At 43.1% G+C, this 23189-nt stretch overlaps 1 protein-coding gene across 1 annotated transcript in view; it reads right to left on the minus strand.

Annotated features, from left to right (window-relative positions):
- Positions 1-23189, minus strand: part of CD34 (CD34 molecule) — a 62587-nt gene that overhangs the window by 13353 nt on the left and 26045 nt on the right. The window contains exons 3-5 of the mRNA XM_030220549.1: positions 17378-17679; positions 15525-15608; positions 2239-2389 (exon numbers count right to left, since the gene is read on the minus strand). Coding sequence (XP_030076409.1) covers positions 2239-2389; positions 15525-15608; positions 17378-17679 — 537 coding nt within the window. The remainder of the gene's footprint in view (positions 1-2238; positions 2390-15524; positions 15609-17377; positions 17680-23189) is intronic.

The following is a 23189-nucleotide window of genomic DNA, read 5'->3' on the forward strand; positions in this document are numbered from 1 at the left end:
GTTTGCCATTTGGTCTAGGTGATTTACTACTCTTTAATTTGTCGATTTGGCTCGGTACATCTTCCAGGTTCACTGAGATTTCTGTCAGTTCCTCTGCATCATCACCCTTGATTGATAGTAGGGTGTAATTGTTTAGAATGCAAGAATATACACTTGTAGAGGTGCTCTTATGCGCTTATATGCCAGTATGCTGTCTAAGCGCTATTCTGTGAATACACAACTAACTTGTAGAGCGTGTATTTGCAAGGGGGCGTTTGCATAGGCGGAGCTTGGGTGGGACATTGGTGGGTCTCCCACTTACATGAATAAATTACGTAACCAACACTTGCAAGCTCTAGGTCTGGAGTAAGTGTGAGTACCTAAATGTTAACCCCCAAATTCTATAAAGAGCGCCTTAATTGGCTTTAATTAGAATTTATGCGCACAACTTTCTATAATGTGCTGTGCATAAATTCAAGTGCGCATAGTCGAAAAGGAGTGTGGCCATGGGCATGGAACGGATGGGCTGTGGGCATTTCAAAAAAGTATGTGCATTATTATAGAATACACCCCATCTGCACCTAACAGGCGCAGGTATTTAGGTCTGGTTTTAGGTGTCTTAAATGGGTGTGCCTAAATTTTAGTCTCAAGAACAGCATGTGAGCGTATTCTATATTCTCCGAGGACAAGCAGGCTGCTTGTTCTTACACTTGGGTCGATGTCCACGTGGGCCCAGGATCGGAAGTTTTGCTAGCAAAAATCTTCCAGAGTCTTATGGCGCGCGAGCAGCGCGCACCGCGCATGCATGGACAGGTTTCCCACCCATTGAGGTGAAACGGTTTTTTCTTTCCACTGTGTTCCTCTCGGCCCAGGAAAGAGTCTGTGTGTGATTGCTTCCTTTTTCTTCTTTATACAAAATTAAAAAAAAAAAAAAAGGAGAGTAGTTCCCTTTATTTTTTAATTTTAGTCACTAGGTTTAAGCTTCTTTTCTTTTCTCCGCGGCCGTCTTTTGTTTCCCTTTTTGTGCCTTTTTAATTGGCACAATCTCGTCTTTTAATTTCGCAGACGCCATTTTTCCATCCATGTCATCGAGGACACCCAGCGGCTTTAAGCGTTGTAGTCGGTACAACCGAACTATCTCGGGTACCGACCCCCAATGCTTGGTGTCTCCAGTGCCTTGGGCCCGATCATCTACCAGCTGCTTGTAAGCTGTGTTCTTTGATGAAAAAATGGACCCAAGTGTCTTGGGAGGCTCAACGAGAAAAACTTGTTGCGGATTGGTCCAGTCCTTCGGCATCGGTGCCGAGGTTGGCGGCATCGACGTCGATGTTGAGGGAAGCATCGACTTCGAGAGCACAGGTAATGGCTGCCGAACGACCACATCGCGCTGGGAGCAGCGAGGCATCGAGTGTCTCCACCTGTCTCGAGGCCTACTGCTATACAGGCCCACCGAGGAGGCGTGAGGATTCCACTTCCTCTTCTTCGGTACCGAGGAGTCTCGATGACGGGCGTCAAGCAAAGGCTAAGAAGCACCATCATCGATCTCCTTCCATGTGTGGTACCAAGAGCTAAGAAACACCATCATCGATCTCCTTCCATGTGTGGTACCAAGAGCTCCGGGGAGCCGAGGGATTCGGCACCCGAGAAGCATCGGCGCCGAGAGGATCGCTCACCCTCTATACAGGAGGTGCCGATGCGTCGGTCTTCTGGCAGCCTGGTACCGGCCCTCGATTCTGCCACCGGCCCCTGCACCGGCCCCACAGCCTTTTCCAATGGCGGCTCTCGATGAGCGCATCAGGGCCCTTCTTCCACAGCTTCTGGAGGGATTGCTGTGCCGGTCTACTTCGGTGCCATGGGTGCTTGCTTGATATTGTCAGGCCCAAATTAAGGGGTCTTTTTATAAAGGCGCGCTAGCGTTTTTATTGCGTGCTAAAAATAAGCATGCACTAAACGCTAGAACGCCCATATATTCCTATGGGTAGCTGTAGCATTTAGCGCACACTAATCATTAGCCTTTGCAAAAGACCCTCTAAACATATAAATTATCCATAGAGCAGGTCAATATTGCCATGGTTGATAATTATTTTGCTTGCTTTTATTTCAGCCCTCAAATATTGGGATAATATTAGTATTAGTTCAATGTATGTTTTTTTTTTAATAAGGAGATAAGAACTTTTTATGCTTTGGCCATCCAGCAGTCAACACATAAATTCCCTTTGACTATCAGCCTGAGAATCCAGCTTTGTTGATTTCACTTACCTTTGTCATGCAGAATTAGCAGTAGATATTTGGGATTTACTTCAGAGGTAGAAAGCTGGAGGTGGCACTGGTCACTCTTCAGAAAGGTGCTGTTGGGAAGTTCACAGAGTATCCTCACCAGCTTCTCTCCCTTTACTTCTTTGAAGCTTTCCTGAAAAATACACAGAGAAAAAAAAGTCTGTACTAGGCCCTCTTAACTTGCTGACATTGCAATTTTATTTATTTATTTCAAAGATTTAAAATCAAAGCGGGTTACAGTAAAAAAACATTCACAATATCAAAATGTACTCAACAAACAGTAACAATTACATAAAATCATAATTCTAAATCATCATTAATAGGAAAGACTGCCAAGGAAACAGACCCATTTTATCCATCAGTAAATTCAGTTACAAAATAAAGTGTTTTCAACAATTTCTTAAATTGTTGATAATCAGTACAGAGTCTTAAATAACCCAGAAGATGGTTGCACAAATTTCCCCCAGCTATTGAGAAAGTATGATTCCGTGTTTCTGCTAAACAACATACATAGAGGGGCATAATCAAATGCGAACGCCCATCTCCATGGGCGTCTATCTCCGAGAATGGGTACGTGAAGGGGCGGGACAAACCGTATTTTCGAAAAAAATGGGCATCCATCTTTTTTCCGATAATACATTGCTCAAAGCCCACCTCTTCAATGTCGCCTTTGGCACCTAACCACTATACCACTATTTAAGAAATCTAGACTGGCCCAACTTGACATTTCGTCCTTTAGATTGTAAGCTCCTTTGAGCAGGGACTGTCCTTCTTTGTTAAACTGTACAGCGCTGCGTAACCCTAGTAGCGCTCTAGAAATGTTAACTAGTAGTAGTAGAGAAAGCCAGGGAAGTAAACCCCAGAGAGGATTGAAAATAAGGCAAAGAAACTTAGACAAACCAAAAATTCAAATTCCAAAACAAATATGTCTCACTAACAGTATCAGACGTTTTTATCCTAGATTGAAGAAAAGTTTGCAACTGAGATGGTCCATAAAAGACATAAGAAACTTCCCTAAGTTGAATCATACATTTACATGGAAAATGAAAAAAACTTGGCCCCCAAGGAGGAAACTTTCTGCCTCATAGCAAGAAATTGTTTCCTCCTTTCCTGGGTTTTCCTACAAACATCTGGCTATATATTAGAAATTCCAAGTTCTGGTGATGAGAATAGTAATGCACGACTGAGTCTTTGTGTTGAGCAAATACAAAAGAGACGACTAATGTTCTTTTTATAACTAGCTCTCTGGAAGTTTCCAGAAGTCCGGTAACACCCAAAGAATCTTCAGATATTCCATCAGTTCATCCTGCTGACTTAGCTGAAGGAACATAAGAGATATTATTTGGGGAAGTTCAAAATCCTTAGGAGAGATAGATTGTGATGAAAATTTAATACATGAATATTCAAAAACCTTACAGCATTTTCCATATTCTCTATCTTACGATGAACAACAGTTTAATCCAAATCCTGCTCCAAACATCTTCTATCTTGCTTCAAGTTGCTAAGGCCTTTTTCTCTTCAACTTGGGATTTAGCAATCAGTTGTGCAGAAAACTGTACAAATAAGGAGCAAACCTCCACCACTGGCCATACGTTTTCCATGGTGATCTCATCTGGACAAGCCATTGGATGAACTGTCAGCAGTGAAGGGAGGTCACACAAGCCATTATATTTCCATTATTCATGATATATCGTAAGCCACATTGAGCCTGCAAAGAGGTGGCAAAATGTGGGATACAAATGCAATAAATAAATAAAATACTCTTTGCCACAGCAACCTCCTCTATTCCCTATGCTAATACTTCCTTTAGGGAAACAGAGACCCGGCAAGAAATCCGCACAAATCGCCAGAGGTAACTCTGTAGTCATTGCAGTCAATTGTTTTTGGAGAACACTTCCCCAACAGCAACAGAGAGGCTATCATTGTCCCTTTACAGCTGGAGTCCTTCTGTTCTGTGGATAGCAGATAGTACATTGGGAGTATCAGGGTTCAGTGATACCTCGCTGCCCAAGGAGGGCTGATCTGTGGTTGGCTCCCCACTGCTGAACGCACTTCATCTGGTTTGAGCTGATGAAGCTCCATATCGAAGATTGACCAGCAAGTTGAGTTTGGAGGATTCTGGACCCTACTCTTTCTCATTGGCATGGTATTTAGGTAATACAGGGCCCCTTTTACTAAGCCATGTAGGCGCCTACACGCGACCAGTGCACGCCAAATTGGAGTCATCGCCCGGATACCTTGTGGCCCTTGTGGTAATTTCAATTTTGGTGCACGTCCGCTACGCATGTCTAAATTTTTTTTTATTTTCTGGCGCGCTTAGCGGACACGCGCAAGTCATTACTGCCCAAATTCTTTACTGCCAGGTCTATGGCTGGTGGTAAGGTCTCAGACCCAAAATGGACGCATGGCAATTTTGATTTTGCTGCATGTCCATTTTCGGGGGGGGGGGGGGGGGGCCTTTTTTACAGGTGCGCTGAAAAATGATTCTGCGTGCACCCAAAACCCGCGCCTACATTACCGCAGGCCATTTTTCAGCGTGCCTTTGTAAAAGGACCCCACAATAAGGAAATAATCCAAATCTTTCAGAGCTCACTCTCAGCATGTCAGTCAGGCAGCCATCTTGAATGTGTCTACTGCTCTAACCATTAGGCTACTTCTCCTCTCCTGTAGACCAGTGAGAGTGTCCAGCACAGCACTAGGAAGGAATTTTGACAGACTGGATGGGCCTTATGGGCTGCTGTCACATCTTCTCTTTCTGTGTTTTATTAATTTACAGTGCAATAGAAATGAAAATATAACTTTTATTTTAATGAAACATCACTGGCAATTTGGGTGTCTCAGGGTATTTGATAACTGGAGTTTTGGCATCAAGTTTCCAAGTTTAACCAATATTTGATATACCGTCCATTCAAGGATCCATGCTGAGCGGTTTACATTAAAATAATTCAAGTAAGATAGGAAAAGTGAAAGGGAGTTACATCACAAATAGTAACAGAGAGTTCTGGAGACCTAACTATCCCGCCAGAGGCATGCAAAAGCATGTGTTAAGCATATTTTTCAGGTACTGAAGGTTTATTTGATTTGCAGTGGACTCTGTGCACTCTTTGAAAACCCTCATGTACCGATGCTCAAAACCTAGAACTGCCGCTAGAGGCGATTAGTGCCGGCGTTAATGTGCGCAGAAGGCTCTAGTGCAGGAAACAACGTGAACGCCAAAGATTAGCCAAAATTGCACTTAAATGTTGGCAAACGGATGAAGTCATTAGCTATTCCCTCCCAATGCTTAGAGAAACAGTGCATAAAAACAACACGTCTTAACACTGGAAACCTGCCGCCAGCTCCGAGGTCGCGTTGAGGGGTTAGAACAGAGTATTTCTCATGATTTTCCTTTTAAAATCTGCTGGTTTTTATTTTATTTGAAAGAGGAAAGAAGCCCATGCAAGCCTCTGAGCTTCGCTGATGAAGAACAAATGTGTGGGAGTCCAAGCAAAACCGAAAGTGGAACTACACTTTGAAGAGTGTTTTCTGCTTTTAAATATAAATTTTTCAAGTGAAAAAAAATTGAAAAGCTGTATTTAAGGGAAAGGGAACTTGATATACCGCCTTTCTGTGGGTTTTTTTGCAACTACATTCAAAGCGGTTTACATAGTATATTCAGGTACTTATTTGTACCAGGGGCATTGGAGGGTTAAGCGATTTGCCCAGAGTCACAAGGAGCTGCAGTGGGAATTGAACTCAGTTCCCCTGGATCAAAGTCCACTGCCCTAACCACTAGGCCACTCCTCCAGCGCTGATGTGTGCCTGCCAGGGTTTGAGTGGCCATGTGCACAAGGGCTTTGCTTACCGCAAAACCTGTGTGTGTGTGTGCGCCAGACACGTTCCTCCCCCTTACACAGCGCACATATAATTTGCATGTTGCTAACATTGAGCATTGGGTCCATCTGTGCATTATGAAATGGTGTGCTCACTCTGCTGGTCCCTTTCTGTCATCTCTTTTCCTTTTTTCAAATAGAATTGTTAGTGTATTACTGCTGCTGTTTTTCATCTTTCTCATTTTCTAGTGTTTTCCCTCTTTTCTTTTTTCCTTCTGTGACTGCAGACTGCTCTGAAGCCTCTGACCAAGGGCGGTATCACAAAAGCTTCAATACCCTAAACTAAACGCTGATGTTTGGATGTGTGTTGTAATGCAGATTTCACACTCTCTGCGCCCAAGCCCTTCCTGTTCATTTTATCAGTGGAAACTGTGTGGTTTCCAAACTTGGAAAGAAAGGAAAAACAGGAAAATTGTTTACTCTTTGGGCTGTTCGTTTCCAACAAGATGCTTGTGAAGTCCGTGTCAGTGTTGAGGCGCAGAGGAAAGCAATGTTATTGTAAAAGGGGGAAACGTCCTGTCCTGAAAATGCTTGAAATAGTTCCAGTGGCTTTATTTCCTCAAAGGTTATATAAGCAAAGCATCAGATCATTTCACAGAAAAGCAAGTGCTTAAAAACAGAACGTCTGAGTAGAGCCTCAGAAGTGACTTAGGGGGTAAAATTTTCTAAACTTTTTTTTCCGTGGGTAAACTCAGAGGTTATAGGTGTTTAAAGCAGGTGCTGAGAATATTTGCACCTGCTTTTTTGAAATCTGAGTGTAGGTGTGTTCGGTAGAGGAGTTTTGGGTGGATCAGCAGTGTATATGCTTACCTGATGCATGTAAATTTACACCAGCTCTCAAGCAGGTGTAGAAGCATTTATCCATGATTGCTGCAGGTTTTCTGGGGTTATTTTATACGTGGGTGTCTATGCTGTCTTTATAAAATAGCCCCAAAATAGGTGCCTACCGTGTTTCCCCGAAAATAAGACACTGTCTTATATTAATTTTTGCCCCCCAAAATGCGCTAGGTCTTATTTTCAGGGGCTGTCTTATTTTTCGGGGGAACATCGGGGTTGGATCGGGGTTGGCCCGCCTGCCCTCCGTCGCCTCCGGAACTAACCTTAAACGCCTCCTTTCACCTTCACAGCAAGCAGCAGCAGGGCAGGCCACTCCTTCCTTCCGTGTCCCGCCCTTGCCTGACATAACGTCTGCGAGGGCGGGGCATGGAAGGAAGGAGAGGTCTGCCCTGCTGCTGCTTGCTGCGAAGGTGAAAGGACTGGGAGGCATTTAAGGTTAGTTCCAGGAGCGACGGAGGGTGGGTGGAGGGGGGCCCGGGGGCAGCCTTTTCCGGCTCTCGGCGGCCCTGCTTTCAAACAAAAATTTGCTAGGTCTTACTTTCGGGGGAGGCCTTATATCTACCAATTCAGGAAAACCTCTACTAGGTCTTATTTTCGGGGGATGTCTTACTTTCGGGGAAACAGGGTAGTTACTAATAACTGGGGTTAATAGTAAAATAATACATCTTAACTGTAGCCCGTGTTTATAACTTCCCCCTTGATTAAAGAAAAAATAAATGTCTCTAGAAAGCAAAATCACTGCTGTATGTAATAAAAATGAGCCACATAGAGGACAATCAAGCCGTTGTGACATCACTGATGAGGTTGGCTCTTATTGATGGAATGAGGCTTTATGACATCACAATCTCAGCTCTGGTTCCCAGAGGCTGAAACTCTTCACACTAAGGGGGAAGTTCACAACGTGGGCTACTGTTACGACATGTTATTTTACCAGTAACTCTTGCAATTTTAGCACAGACCCCATTTTATGCAATACGACCTAGTTGCTAATAATTGGGGTGAACAGTAAAATAACACATCTTAACGATAGCCCACATTGATAACTTCCCCCCTTAATCAAAGAAAAAAAAAAAAGAAATGTCTCTAGAAAGCAAAATCACTGTTGTATGTAATAAAAGTGAGCCCAGTAGAGGAAAGTCAAGACATTGTGACATCACTGCTGAGGTTGGCTCTTATTGGTGGAATGAGGCTTTATGACATCACAGTCTCAGCTCTGGTTACCAGAGACCGAAACTCTTCACACTAAGGGGGGAAGTTATCAACGTGAGCTACTGTTATGACAGGTATTTTACCATTACCTCGTGCTATTTTAGCATAGGTCCTATTTTATTCAACGAGACCTAGGTACTAATAACTGGGGTTAACAGTAAAATAATACATCTTAACAGTAGCCCACATTGATAACTTCCCCCTTAATTAAAGAAAAATGAAATGTCTCTAGAAAGCAAAATCACTGCTGTATGTAATAAAAGTGAGCCAAGTACAGGACAATTAAGCCATTGTGACATCACTGATGAGGTTGTTTCTTTGGCATTGGTGGAATGAGTCATTATGACATCACAATATCAGAAGTGAGCCAAGCATAGGGCAATCAAGCCATTGTGACATCACTATGAGGTTGGCTGTTATTGGTGAAATGAGGCATTATTGTACACCGCCTTGAGTGAATTCCTTCAAAAAGACGATAAATAAATTATGACATCACAGTCTCAGCTGGTTACCAGAGACTGAAGAAACTGTTCACACTAAGGGGAGACGTTATCAACGTGGATACTACTGTTAAGACGGATTATTTGACCACTAGCTCGTGCTATTTTATCACAGGCCCCATTTTATACAGTGAAACTTAGGGGCCTTTTACTAAACTGTGGTAAAATTTGTAGCTCCTATGGCTTAATGCGGGAACATACCATGAGGCAGCTGAAAATTTTATGTACCACCCAGTGGGGGAAGAAGCAGCATTTTTGTAGTGCTGGTCCCACATTAAAGTGCCAATTAGCACGCAGTACTTGGCCACAGTTAATGTAAGAGCACTTACTGCCTCCTATTTAACTACACGTTAGCCAATTAGTGCACGGTAAGTGTAATGCACTAACTGGCTGATAGTTCCATGCCCACTCTGCCCACGCCATGCCCTCTGACAGAACATTTGAGAAAAGAGCATTTAATGTGTGGAAACAAACTGCTGCAAAACTCCTTCACTTAGTCGCATGATTAGCTGTGTGTTAAGTGCTTATCACACATTATTAAAAGAGCTCCATAGTTACTAACAACTGGGGTTAGTAAAAATAACCTGTCAAATGGTTAGCCCACATTGGTAACTTCCCCTTTAAGGCATTGCTTCTCAGGGATTTCCCAATTTTTAGTTTTCTTTGATGCCTATGCACTCCTGGGGAAAACTAAATTCTTTGAAGGCTGTGAGATCTTTTCATATGTTGGCAGTGAACTCATTTTAGAAGGAAGGAAGGAAGGAAGGAAGGAAGGAAGGAAGGAAGGAAGGACATTTTGCATTTAGCTTGTGCCTTTTTCAGTTGTAGCTCAAGGTGAGTTACATTCAGGTAGAGCATTCAGATATGTAGAACAAACTGTTATAGGAATTGATACCTGGGCCTCTAATAACTTTTTGAAACTTAATAGATTAAAGACGAAAATTGTCTGGTTTGGAAATTATAAATGTGTGCCTGTAAAAGAATTAAAATGGGTATGGGGCTGGCGGAACTCGTAAAACCAACATATGTTATGAGAACGTAGAATGTTAGGCACATCCCCTAGACGCCGGAAGGATTTTTTGTCAATTTGGGAACCATATATATATTTCCTTGTCTCCTAAGGCACCTATTTTCCTCATAAACTGTCTATAGAGTGCTTTGCACAGAAGATCTCGACTCCGGTGCTCTCCCAGGACTGTACTGATTTTTTTTTATTTACTCTATTCATGTATATTACCTGTTGCTTGACAGTGGTCAATCGTGGGGGGATGGTCATAAGAGTCCATATGGACCCCCCCAAACTTAGTGATATTCTAGAGGTTACATTGTTCAGATCTTTTTTTTATTTGTGAATCGGGTGGTGCAAATTGTATTTTGCATGTTTTAATTCCCTTAGTATTATATCGTTTCAATATGTATATAGCCTGTTTCCGTAACAAATGTTTTAAACTCAGTTTTCATGTTGGGTGGGGGCTTGGGTTGGGGGGAGTTAAAAATTGTTAAAAGTTTGATGACAGTTTTTTTTCCCTTGGTCTTTATTGTGGAGGTATTGCATTTGAATCTCTGTACATCTCTATAGTTGGATGTGTTATTAAAAATAAAAATGTTGAAAACTAAAAAAAAGAATTAAAATGGGTAAAAGGCGAGGTTTTGAGGCTTGAAGATAATTCAAGAATTCTTGGGATAACTGTTACATAAGTACGTAAGTACTGCCATACTGTGACAGACCGAAGGTCCATCAAGCCCAGTATCCTGTTTCCAAAAGTGGCCAATCCAGGTCACAAGTACCTGGCAAGATCCCAAACAGTACAAAATATTTTACGCTGCTTATCCTAGAAATAAGAAGTGGATTTTCCCAAGTCCATTTTAATAATGGCTTATGGACTTTTCTTTTAGGAAGATATCCAAACCTTTTTTAAACCCGCTAACTGCTTTTACCACATTCTCTGGCAATGAATTCCAGAGTTTAATTACACATTGAGTGAAGAAATATTTTCTCCAATTTGTTTTACATTTACTACTTTGTAGCTTCATTGCATGCCCCCTAGTCCTAGGATTTTTGGAAAAAGTAAACATGTGATTCACGTCTACCCGTTCCACTCCACTTTTTATTTTATAGACCTGTATCATATCTACCCTCAGCCATCTTTTTTCCAAGCTGAAGAGCCCTAGCCATTTCAGCCTTTCCTCATAGGGAAGCCTTTGTCATCTTTGTTGCCCTTCTCTGTACCTTTTCTAATTCCACTATATCTTTTTTGAGATGCAGTGACCAGAATTGTACACAGTATTCAAAGTGGAATAGACAATACAAAGGCATTATAACATCCTCGTTTTTCATTTCCATTCCTTTCTTAATAATACCTAATATTCTATTTGCTTTCTTTACTGCCGCAGCACACTGAGCAGAGGGTTTCAAAGTATCATCAACGATGGCTCCTAGATCCTTTTCCTGGTCGGTGAGTCCTAACGCAGATTCTTGCAACACGTAGCTATAGTTTGGGTTCCTCTTTCCCACATGCCTCGCTTTGCACTTGCTCACATTAAACATCATCTGCCAACACAATCCCATGTCTGACCAAAATTTCATATGCGACCAAAAAACATACCCGATAGAATCACAACTCAAAATACTAGGAATAATTCTTGACAAACACCTATCCCTTGAAAACCAAGTATCAGCAGTCATAGCGAAAAGCTTTAACATCCTATGGAAACTAAGAAGGATGAGAGACTATTTCCCTAGACAATCCTTCCGTCTAATAGTACAATCAATGATTTTATCCCAACTAGACTACTACAATGCAGCATACGTAGGATGCACAGAAGACCTACTAAGATCGCTGCAGACCATACAGAACACAACAGCAAGACTGATATTCAAAAAATCAAAATATGAAAGAGCTACACCACTGTTTACAACACTACACTGGCTCCCAATCAGACTGTTTTTCAAAACCAGCACTATCATCTTCAAGATACTATTTGGAATATCTCCTGATTATATGGTAGACTTGATCGAATTATCACTGAGAAATACACACCCAGAAGCCAGAGGCTACCTACTACTACATCTGCCCAACTGCAAAAACATAACATACAAATCAATCTACATGGCTGGTTTTAGCTACCTGGGCTCTAAATGGTGAAACCTGATCCCAAAGGCCATAAGAAGCATTTAACGAGCACCTAATGTTCAGGAAAGGCCTAAAAACCTACCTCTTCAAGAAATTTTAAGGATAATCTCTCTGGACACAAAGGTCGATCACTGCTTGCAATGTAATGCCAATCGCAAATGAATGTAACATTCACTAATTGATAACTGTAAGCCACATTGAACTAATACCTGTTTTTGGATAATGTGGGGTACAAGAACGCATAAATAAATAAGTTTGGATGCTCAGTCTTGTAAGATCGTCTTGCAATTTTTCACAATCCTCTTGTGATTAATAACTTTGAATAACTTTTGGGCTCATTTTCGAAAGAGAAGGATGCCCATCTTTCAACATAAATCGGAAGATGGGCGTCCTTCTCCCAGGGTCGTCCAAATCGGTATAATCGAAAGCCGATTTTGGACGTCCCCAACTGCTTTCCGTTGCAGGGACGGCCAAAGTTCAAGGGGGCGTATCAGAGGCTTAGCGAAGGCGGGACTTGAGCATGCCTAACACTAGGACGTCCTCGACCCATAATCGAAAGAAACAAGGACGTCTCTGACGAACACTTGGACAACTTTACCTGGTCGTGTTTTTCTTACGACCAATTTATAAAAAGGTGCCCAAAATGACCAGATGACCACCGGAGAGAATTGGGATGACCTTCCCTTACTCCCCCAGTGGTCACTAACTCCCTCCCACCCTCAAAAAAATCTTAAAAATATTGATTGCCAGACTCTGTGCCAGCCTCAGATGTCATACTCAGGTCCATCACAGCAGTATGCAGGTACCTGGAGCAGTTTTAGTGGGTGCAGTGCACTTCAGGCAGGCGGACACAGGCCCATCCCCCCCTACCTGTTATGTTTGTGGAGGAAACAGCGAGCCCTCCAAAACCCACCAGAAACCCACTGTACCCACATCTAGGTGCCCTCCTTCACCCGTAAGGGCTATGGTAGTGGTGTATAGTTGTGGGGAGTGGGTTTTTTTTTTTTGGGGGGGGGGGCTCAGCACACAAGGTAAGGGAGCTATGTACCTGGGAGCAATTTCTGAAGTCCACTGCTGGTGCCCCCTAGGGTGCCCGGTTGGTGTCCTGGCATGTGAGGGGTACCAGTGCACTACGAATGCTGGCTCCTTCCACGACCAAAGGGCTTACATTTGGTCGTTTTTGAGATGGACGTCCTTGGTTTCCATCATTGCCGAAAATCAGAAACGACCAAGTCTAGGGACAACCATCTCTAAGGACGACCAAATTTCAGGATTTGGGCGTCCCTGACCGTATTATAGAAATGAAAGATAGGACGTCCATCTTATTTCAAAAATACGGGGTTCCCCGCACCTGGATGGGGACGTTTTGCGAGGACGTCCAAATCAAAACGAGGACGTCCCTTTCGATTATGCCCCTCTTTGTGTCATTGGCAAATTTAATTACCTCACTAGTTATTCCCATATCTAGATCATTTATAAATATGTTAAAGAGCATCGGTCCCAGCAGAGACACCTATGGAACCCCATTATCTACTCTAAACTTGGGTTTGAATATCAGATAAAGGCTTTGTCAAGGAAGTGGTTTTTTTTAGGTTGAGACAGTTTGAGAGCCATACAGTTTATGTTAAGTTAGTTTTAGATCCCTTGCACAATCGATTTTACTGCCTGATCTGTACTACCGTAACTCTGTTTATAGCGGAGTTTCTGACAGATTGTTGACTAGATTGCAACTGTTTCAAAATACTTTAGCAAGATTGATATTTTTGTACAAAGAAATGTGAGAGAGCATAATTACTTAAAAGATCTAGGATTATTTGTTGCATTTGTATCCCTCATTTCCCCACCAATTTGCAGGCTCAATGTGGCTTACATTATACCGTAATGGCGATTGCCATTTCCGGATAGAGATTACAAGTATTATTACAGTAAGGAAGGTGACATACATAGTGGTGTTACATTGAAATTCCTGAGTGATAGAGTTGGTAATATCAATAAGTTAATTAACTATAGCGAGTTCGTTTCCGGTATGAGAAATAAAGTGTTAGTGCATGGATTGCGTGATTTCGTTCATATCGATGGTATCAATTTAGTGTGAGCATCCAGATTTGTCCACTTCATGTGAAGTCTAAATGTCTCGTGTTTAGGATGTATCCTTATGGTATGCCTTCTTGAACAAGTTGGTTTTCAGTAGTTTACGGAAGATTGTCAGGTCGTGCATTATTTTTATGGCCTTTGGTAGTACATTCCACAATTGCGTGCCTATGTAGGAGAAGCTGGTTTAGTTTTTAAATCAATATACGATAGCTCGTTGGATCGGTTTGTACATTGTTTATATGTTCCTAAGAAATTTTCTACATCTCTTAGTACTCAACGTTTGAAATTCAACTTTCCTTCAGCAAAGAATATTTCTAGGAAGAAGTGGTTAGAATATACCTGTGTGCTGCACTTGGGGTGCAGAAATCCAAAGGAGATAAACCAGATAGGAGGAGAGAGACAGATAAACTCAGGACAGAGAAGAGAGGAAAGCATTTTTTTTACTGTGGGAACAAACCTTTTTACAATTTCTGCGGGGCGGTAAAACGTTTTGTTCCCTTATCCGTGGTGATTGTTGCTGCAACGGCCCTCCATGGAGGCCGGGCCCGGGGAAGTTTGCCTCCTCTGCCCTCCCCCCTCTTGGCGGCCCTGGGAAAGGTGGCTTCATTCAATACAGCATGGGCTTTCTGAGCAAATTAAAAACATCAAGCAGCTGCTACCATGCATTCTCCTTCTCACTGTGGATGTAGAATCATTATATAGTATGAGTTAGTGGTAAAATAATGCATGTTAATGGTCCTGAAACCCTTTAAACATTACCTGTATGTGATGAGATATTTATGATCTGGACTAAGGGAAAGGGAATGGGACTTGATAAACTGCCTTTCTGTGGTTTTTGCAAAACCATTCAATGCGGTTTTCATAGTATATGCAGGTACTTATTTGTACCTGGGGCAATGGAGGGTTAAGTGACGTGTCCAGAGTCACAAGGCGCTGCAGTGGGAATAGAACCCAGTTCCCCAGGATCAAAGTCTGCTGCACTAACCACTAGGCTACTCCTCCACTTTCAAACAATTTTACAGTTCTTTTAATACATCCCATCCTTCAGTCAGAGTCAAAATGGACTACACAGAAAAAGTTAACTTTCTGGATACCGCAGTTTCTATCAACAATGGCTATGTAAAGGAAATTAACTGCAACTATTTATTTATTTATTAGGATTTATTTACCGCCTTTGTGAAGGAATTCACTCAAGGCGGTGTACAGTAAACTGCCTTCACAGTTCCAACTTCCAGCCTTCATGGCCAAAAAATAAAAAGTCCATTATACACAGCCAAGCCACATGAAACCCTCATACATGCTGTGACCCAAGAGACAGAACAGAAACAGCTCAAACTCCTGACCGAAACCGTCAAACATAAAAGCATGTCCTGTTTATCTTCCAATAGGAACTAATACCAGAGGGGATGATGCTCCAAGAGGCAGCCTGGTTAGTGATGCTGCGGGGAGAGGAAAAGAACAACAGGGGAGACTCAGTTTATGTATCTGGAGATCCCACTCAGCAGGGAAGCTTTAATCCAGGGCTTGCCTTTTGCACCTGTTAGTTACCCTTTTGACCACTTTTTCCATGCGTGTACTGCCTTATGAAAGCATGTCTGATTGCAGATTCTGTGATTACTTACACAAGTTGTACTCTCATTGAGCTCCAGGTGGATGACATTTGTGCTCTCTCTGAAGGTTCTTATGCTCTGGCATCTCACATGGACCTACAGAATGTGAAAGAAAGGCACCTGATCAGCTGGAAAAACAGAGACTGCACAGGGCATGCGCATCTTACCAACAGTATAGAGTGCATTCAGCATGCGTAGTGAATGCATGGCTGCAAGTTGCATGCACCAAAGAACTTCAAAGGTTAGCACAGGGCAAGCAGCATGCTCAGAGATGCTGGTTTGTTGGTGAAATTTCATCCTAGGTTTCTAAATCTGCAGCTCTTTGCTCTAAGCCAGGAGTCCCCAAACTATGGCCTGCAGCCTGCTGCAGAAATCATTTTTCCAGTTTGCCATACCTCTTCTTCCCACAGATATCTATCATCTATCATCTATCTATATTTTTTAAATTTGTGCATGGCAGATACAAAGCCAGAATGGCTGAAGGGCCTCCTAATTTCTGCCAGCCAATAAAGGAGATTTGCCCACCCCACTCAGCAAACTCCAGTGAAGACCCCTTTCCCCACCAGTGCTTTGAAATATTCTAGGCAGTCCCTTTCTTGAAATGTTTGATCCCTGTGCAATGAAGATGGTCTGAATTAGAGAATGACACAGGGACAAAGTTTGTCCCCGCCCCGTCCGGTCTCCGCAGGCCCTGTCCCTGCCCCATCCCCGCAGGCCCTGTCTCCTCAGGTTCTGTCCCCGTCCCTGCCCCAATCCCATGGGCTCTGTCCTCATCTCCAGAAGCCTTGAACACTTATGATTTTATATTTAAATCTTTTTATTAAAGTATAAAAAGGAACAATATACTGTGCAACTGTTGTTTATAAATCACCACCCTCTACCCTTCCAATCCCAACAACAGCTGACTTCTGCTACCCCAAGGAATTCTAATCCACCCTGTTAAAATGTCCAGGGGTACAAAATACAACCTGCTCTGTATGCCCTATGAAGCACTGTTATGATTTTTTAATCTGTGGATGAACAAGAAGTTATCAACAATCTCAGGATTCAGTCTAGCTCTCCTGTCTTCCACAGTCCTTCCTGCAATAGAAGATGTCTTTGTAAAAGATGTGTTGGTAGCAGGAATGTACAGCATCCCCCATGCAAATTTTGCTGGTTGTGCAAGTTCATTAACAGGCTTCAAAGTTCATTAACAGGCTTCAAAGTAGAAAATGACACAGGGACAAAGTTTGTCCCCATCCCCACGGGCTCTGTCCCCATCCCTGCCCCACCCCAGTGGGATCTGTCCCCATTCCTGCCTCTTCCTTTCAGGCTCTGTCCCTACCCCATCCTCGTAGGCTCCGCCCCGTCCCTGTGGACTCTGTCCCCGTCCCCGTCCCTGTTGTTACCACAGGTCCCCGTTCCCGTTTCATTCTCTAGTCTGTATGTAGTGGTTGCAATATGATGGTATAGTACATCAAATGACTGAGTTGGGGCACTGGTATTACTTATGTCAGATAATACCAGGGCTTTTTTGAGGGGGTACTTGGGGGTACTGAGTACCAGCACCTTTTCCTTTGTCTGGTAAACTTGACCCAAGGTCCTCATATTTTAATGAAAGAGCTCAGGCTCTACACACCAATTCTGCCTTGTCAAAGATTCTGTGACTGTTTGCAGGGGTCCTGGCTGTTGTGGGGTGGGTCCCTCAATGATCATCCCACCCCTGAAGGGTGCCCTGGCATTTGAGTACCGGCACCTTTTTCGCTAGAAAAAACCCGCTGGATAATACTAGCCCTCTTGGCCATGCTAGAAGTGGGATACTAAGAACATGGACTGAGAAGTTAGACTTGCCACTGGGAAATAGAGAGCAAGACATTTGTTATTACCGGTACAGTTTTATTTTCTGGTCCAGATAATGTTGGGTAGGATAGGAGTGTGAGAGTTGACTGGACAGAGTGATCTGAAGTGAGATGTGTGACATTGGATGTAACTCCGGCAGTGCTGTTGGGGAGGATGTTGCTTGTAGTCTCATTCTGCAGATCCAATGATGGGCTTGTGCTTGTGGGACTCGGTAGCCAGCTGTGATTGGTCGTTGGGACTGACTCAGTAGTGATTTGTGTGGTGTTCGCTGCATCCTTGGTAATATCATCGCTGGTGGTGGTATCATTAAAATGGACCCCTCCCCCTTCTGAAGAACAAAAAGGAAAAACATCAGATCCCACCCCAATTTATCTCCCACCGAAGTAAAAAAAAAAAAAATTATAATAATAATAACATGGCTCTCCCCACCCCCCATATCCCACACCTTACTTTTGATCCTGTTTATAGTGTTCTATGGCCAGGAGCAATTCCCTGTTGCTGCTGTCTGCCACTGTTTTCCATAGTGCAGTGGCGTAGCTAAGGGTGGGCCTGGGTGGGCACAGGCCCACCCATTCTTGCCTCAGGCCAACCCAGTCAGCAGCCCATGAAGCCCCCCAAACTCTTCAATGGTGTTGCCTCACTACTCTCTCTCCCACTTCTCCACTTATGGCTTGGCATCTGCCCATCTCTCTCTGTAACTCCCCCCCCCCCCCCCCCCCGTTCTACCTCAAAGCTATTGGTGGCAATTCCTATAGGCATCCTGCATCAGCCCTGCAGGCTTCTCTCTATCATGTCCTGCCCTTAATGATGTCACTTCTTGTTTCTTTGGCGGGAATGTGGTAGAGAGAAACCTGCAGGGCCGGAGCAAGTTGCCTATAGGAATTGTGATGGGCAACAGCTCTGAGGTAGGACTGGGGGAGGGGGTTCAGAGAGAAATGGGCAGACGTCAGGTCATTAGAAAAACCCACTATATTGTATGTATGTACAGGTGTAGGGGTGGGGGTGGGAAGAGCCCACCCAGGTTAACTCTAGGCCCACCCAAAATGGCAGGTATGCCTACGCCCCTGCCATAGTGGAAATTGCATTCGTTTGTCTATCATCATTTTCTTGTATAACAGAATCTGCTGTTCAAGAAAACGGTGCCTGCCTCAGGTCACATAGACAAACATGGTTTAATGGGACAGAGTCAACATGGATTCAGTCAAGGAAAGTCTTGCCTCGCCAATTTGCTTCATTTTTTTGTTTCACATATATTTAGAAAAGAAAACAACTTTTTAGGAGATGTCAAACACCAGATTCTTGTGTAAAATGTCAATAGGTTTCATAGTCTATGACATCGCTGATATCCATAAGATAAGACTTTAATAATACTACAGGAGAAATGCCCGTCATTTCAAACACTTGTGGTCCCTTTGCTTTAGGAAGGTTAGGGATAAATCAGAAAAAGGGCAAGTCTGGAAGTTATTCTGCAAATAAATCTCATCAGATTGAACTTGGACCTTTAAAGGAAATGTGGAAAACAGTCCAGGAGTGATTCCAGTATGGGGCCAGTGTTCAAAATGTGTCCCACCAATAGGATAGAGATCATGGGCTTTATACCAGCTCCCAAGGTGAAAGGACATGTGTATTTTTGCTTTGAAACTTGGTGCTTGTATATTGTATACAATATTACATGCACTGACTTCTTCTGCTGGTAGATTTTAGCTAGAAAAACACCCAGAGATTAAAAAATACAGTCTACATGTGTATGTTTTTTTCTCCAAACTAAACACATCCCTGGAACACCACAGTTAATGCTTCATGGGAGAGTGAGCGATCTGTTAATCGCACTGAGGGAGAGAAGTTCTCAGACAGTTCATTAATGTGGAACTCTTTGCCAGAAGATGTAGTAACAGCAGTTAGCATATCTGGGTTTAAAAAAGATTTCGACAAGTTCCTGAAGGAAAAGTTCATAGTCTCCTATTGAAGACAAACAGAGAAAAAACACTGCTTGCCCTGGGATTGGTAGCATGGAATGTTGCAACTAATTGAGATTCTGTCAAGTACTTGTGATCTGGATTGGCCACTGTTGGAAGCAGGATACTGGGCTAGATGGACCATTGGTCTGAGCCAGTATGGCTACTCTTATGTTCTTAAGATGCATTTTACCCGTGTAACGTGCTTTGAAAATTGACTTTAAATACATTGGAAATGGATAAACTTCACTGACTGAGGAAGGTGTGCCGACTAGAAATATGCATTCCAAGATTACATTGTTCTAAGATAACTCAAGATTGAGAAGATTCATTTTGCATTTGAAGCTTGTTTTATTTGAGAACATCCCAGCAGAAGGCTCGTTTCTCACAGCGTCACGGACAAACATACATGTCTGACTTTTGAGGTCACTGGTTCTAATGTTTTAATGCAATGTGTGAAGAATGTTTCAAGACCCTGCTAGGCAGTTTGAGCAATTCTGACTTTTACTTTAGGGTCAGTATTCAGCAGGGTTTAACCAGGCAGGAGAAGCCCCTGCCCAATTAACCCATGCCATCCAGGCTTAACTGGAAAGTGCCGCTGAATATGTGCTCAGACCTCTGCAGACCTCTCTCTGGTGTGGTCTGGGGGTGGAGTTAAGGCAGAGCAGGTAGTTAGTTACCTCATTGCCGATTTTCAGTAGTGGTATCCAGATTCCTAATTTTTAATAGGTAAACTATGCATGCAGTTTCTTTTTGGGAAATGCCCACAAAGGCAAAAGACCCATTTGTTCCATGGGCAGCTTTATGCTGGAAAGCAACAAACCAATGGGAAAATGGGGACTATAAGTACATACGTAATGCCATACTGGGAAAAGACCAAAGGCCCATCAAGCCCAGCATCCTGTCCCCAACAGCAGCCAATCCAGGTCAAGGGCACCTGACAGCTTCCCAAACGTACAAACGTTCTATACATGTTATTCCCAAAATTGTGGATTTTTCCAAGTCCATTTAGTAGCGGTCTATGGACTTGTCCGTTAGGAAACCATCCAAACCCTTTTTAAACTCTTGCCAACTATGCACAGAAAAAATATTCAGCTTTTTCATTTTCTTAACAGACTTTCTTTTAGTTCATTTCACACATTCAGTTTGTTAAAGAAAAAAATGAATGCACTTTTTATTGTGTAGAACTCAGTTGTAAGTCTCGGCCTGCTTATCCGACATTGCTGCCTGGATGTCCAACCGCCACCTGAAACTGAATATGTCTAAGACTGAACTTATTGTTTTCCCACCCAAACCCACTTCCCCTCTCCCTTCACTCTCTAGCTCAGTTGATAACACCCTCATCGTCCCCGTCTCATCTGCCCGCAACCTCGGTGTCATCTTCGACTCCTCCCTCTCCTTTTCTGCGCACATCCAGCAGATAGCCAAGACCTGTCGCTTCTTCCTCTACAACATTAGCAAAATTCGCCCCTTCCTCTCCGAGCACACCACCCGAACTCTCATCCACTCTCTCATTACCTCTCGCCTTGACTACTGCAACCTACTCCTGACCGGCCTCCCACGTAGCCATCTATCTCCCCTTCAGTCCATCCAGAACTCTGCCGCACGTCTTATCTTCCGCCTTAACCGATATACTCATGTCACCCCTCTCCTCAAGTCACTTCACTGGCTCCCAATCGGATACCGCATACAGTTCAAGCTTCTCTTACTCACCTACAAATGCACTCGATCTGCGGCCCCTCCGTACCTCTCTACCCTCATCTCCCCTTACGTCCCTACCCGTAACCTCCGCTCTCAAGACAAATCCCTCCTTTCAGTACCCTTCTCCACCACCTCCAACTCCAGGCTCCGCCCCTTCTGTCTCGCCTCACCCCACGCCTGGAACAAACTCCCTGAGCCCATACGCCGTGCCCCCTCCCTACCCATCTTCAAATCAATGCTCAAAGCCCACCTCTTCAATATCGCCTTCGGCACCTAACCACTTCACCTCTTCTCAGGAAAACTTATCTACCCCAACTTGACATTTCGTCCTTTAGATTGTAAGCTCTTCCGAGCAGGGACCGTCCTTAATTGTTAATTTGTACAGCGCTGCGTAACCCTGGTAGCGCTCTAGAAATGTTAAGTAGTAGTAGTAGTAGTAGTAAGTTTGTAGTATTGTGGGTTAGTGTATGTAAAAGCAATTTTAATGCACAGTAATGAGCCAAATGTCTACTAATGAATACACATCCTGAGTGAAAATGCCATGGCCATGTTTTCCAATCATGTCCCCAGGAATATTTCCCGTCAAATCTGCAACAGGTATTAACGCATAGAGGACATTTTCAGATGATGCATTGACCTGGGTAAATGACTTTGAAGCTCCTTCTTCTAAGTGGTTTATAGAGAGGATTTTGTTATGTTGGAATTGACTACTGCAACCATGAACCAAGACTTCAATGCTGCAGAATCCCACACCTTCTTCGGATACAGATGAGTAACCTTGTAAAATGCTCAAATATATTTTATGTTGCTTGAAGGGAAAATATTACTATTTGCAGCGTGTTTGACATCGCCAAAAAGGCTGATCCAGCTGTGAATTGATCTAACGTGATATTTTTTGGAGGATGGGGCAGCTACAGAGTTAAGACAAAGCCCACCATGATGCCAGACCATGATGTTTTTCAAGCTAGTGGCTACACTATCTATCCAGGGTACTTGTTCCTGAATATTTGTGGTACCTGGTAACTCCTGATGGCTACCCCAGACCTGCATATTCAGCGACAGTTGCTGGATAGGGGCCAGCACTGAATAGCTGGGTGTAATTCATCCAGCAATGGCTAGCATATTTTTTAAAAAAGCCATCAGTGGAATACCGACCCCTTTGATTTTAAGCAGCCATAGTGGAGTAAGTATGAAACCCTCAGTTTTATCTGTGTAGGAAACAAAATTCTTAACTGTGACTAGTGTGGTAGCCGTGTTAGTCCACTCTTAATGTTATCAATAGAAATCAAACAAAATAAAACATGGAAAAGAAAATAAGATGATACCTTTTTTATTGGACATAACTTAATACATTTCTTGATTAGCTTTCGAAGGTTGCCCTTCTTCGTCAGATCGGAAATAAGTAAAGGGCAACCTTCGAAAGCTAATCAAGAAATGTATTAAGTTATGTCCAATAAAAAAGGTATCATCTTATTTTCTTTTCCATGTTTTATTTTGTTTGATTTCTATTGATAACCTTAACTGAGACTGACACTAAAAGCCTGAATGGCTAAAATTACTATACATTGGGAATTTTAAAATTTTACGTTGTCTTCGTCCTCGTGCCCTCTCTTCTTGATACTGGTTTTGTTTTAATACTTCACTTGTACCTCAGATGAGTGACCTGGGCAACTACTGGTTCCCAAGGGTTGGATGGGAAATTGGGGAAAGGCAGGGGCTATCCTGACTGACGGGAGCCTTGAACTGCTGCAGCCGAACCACAGTACTGTTCATAAGTACATAAGCACCACCATACCGGGAAAAGAACAAGGGGCAATCAAGTCCAGCATCCTGTCTCCGACAGTGGTCAATTCAGGCTTCAAGAACCCGGCAACCCCCCCCCCCCCGAAAAAAAAGAACTTAATTCTTAATAATGTTCAATGGACTTTACCCTCAGGAATCTGTCCAAATCCCCTTTAAACTCCGTAAGGCCAGCTGTTGTCACTACATTCTCCGGCAATGAGTTTCAGAGTCAAATACACGCTGAGTAAAGAAAATCTTTCTCCTGTTTGTTTTAAATCTACCATATTCTAGCTTCATCTTGTGTCCCCTGGTTTTGTTGTTGTTTGAAAGTGTAAACAAACGCTTCACATCTGTCCGCTCTATTCCGCACCAGTGACATCTTGCCTTTCTGTCTCGACTT

This window comes from Microcaecilia unicolor, chromosome 12 (genome assembly GCF_901765095.1).
Source record: "Microcaecilia unicolor chromosome 12, aMicUni1.1, whole genome shotgun sequence".
NCBI classification, from domain to species: Eukaryota; Metazoa; Chordata; class Amphibia; order Gymnophiona; family Siphonopidae; genus Microcaecilia; species Microcaecilia unicolor.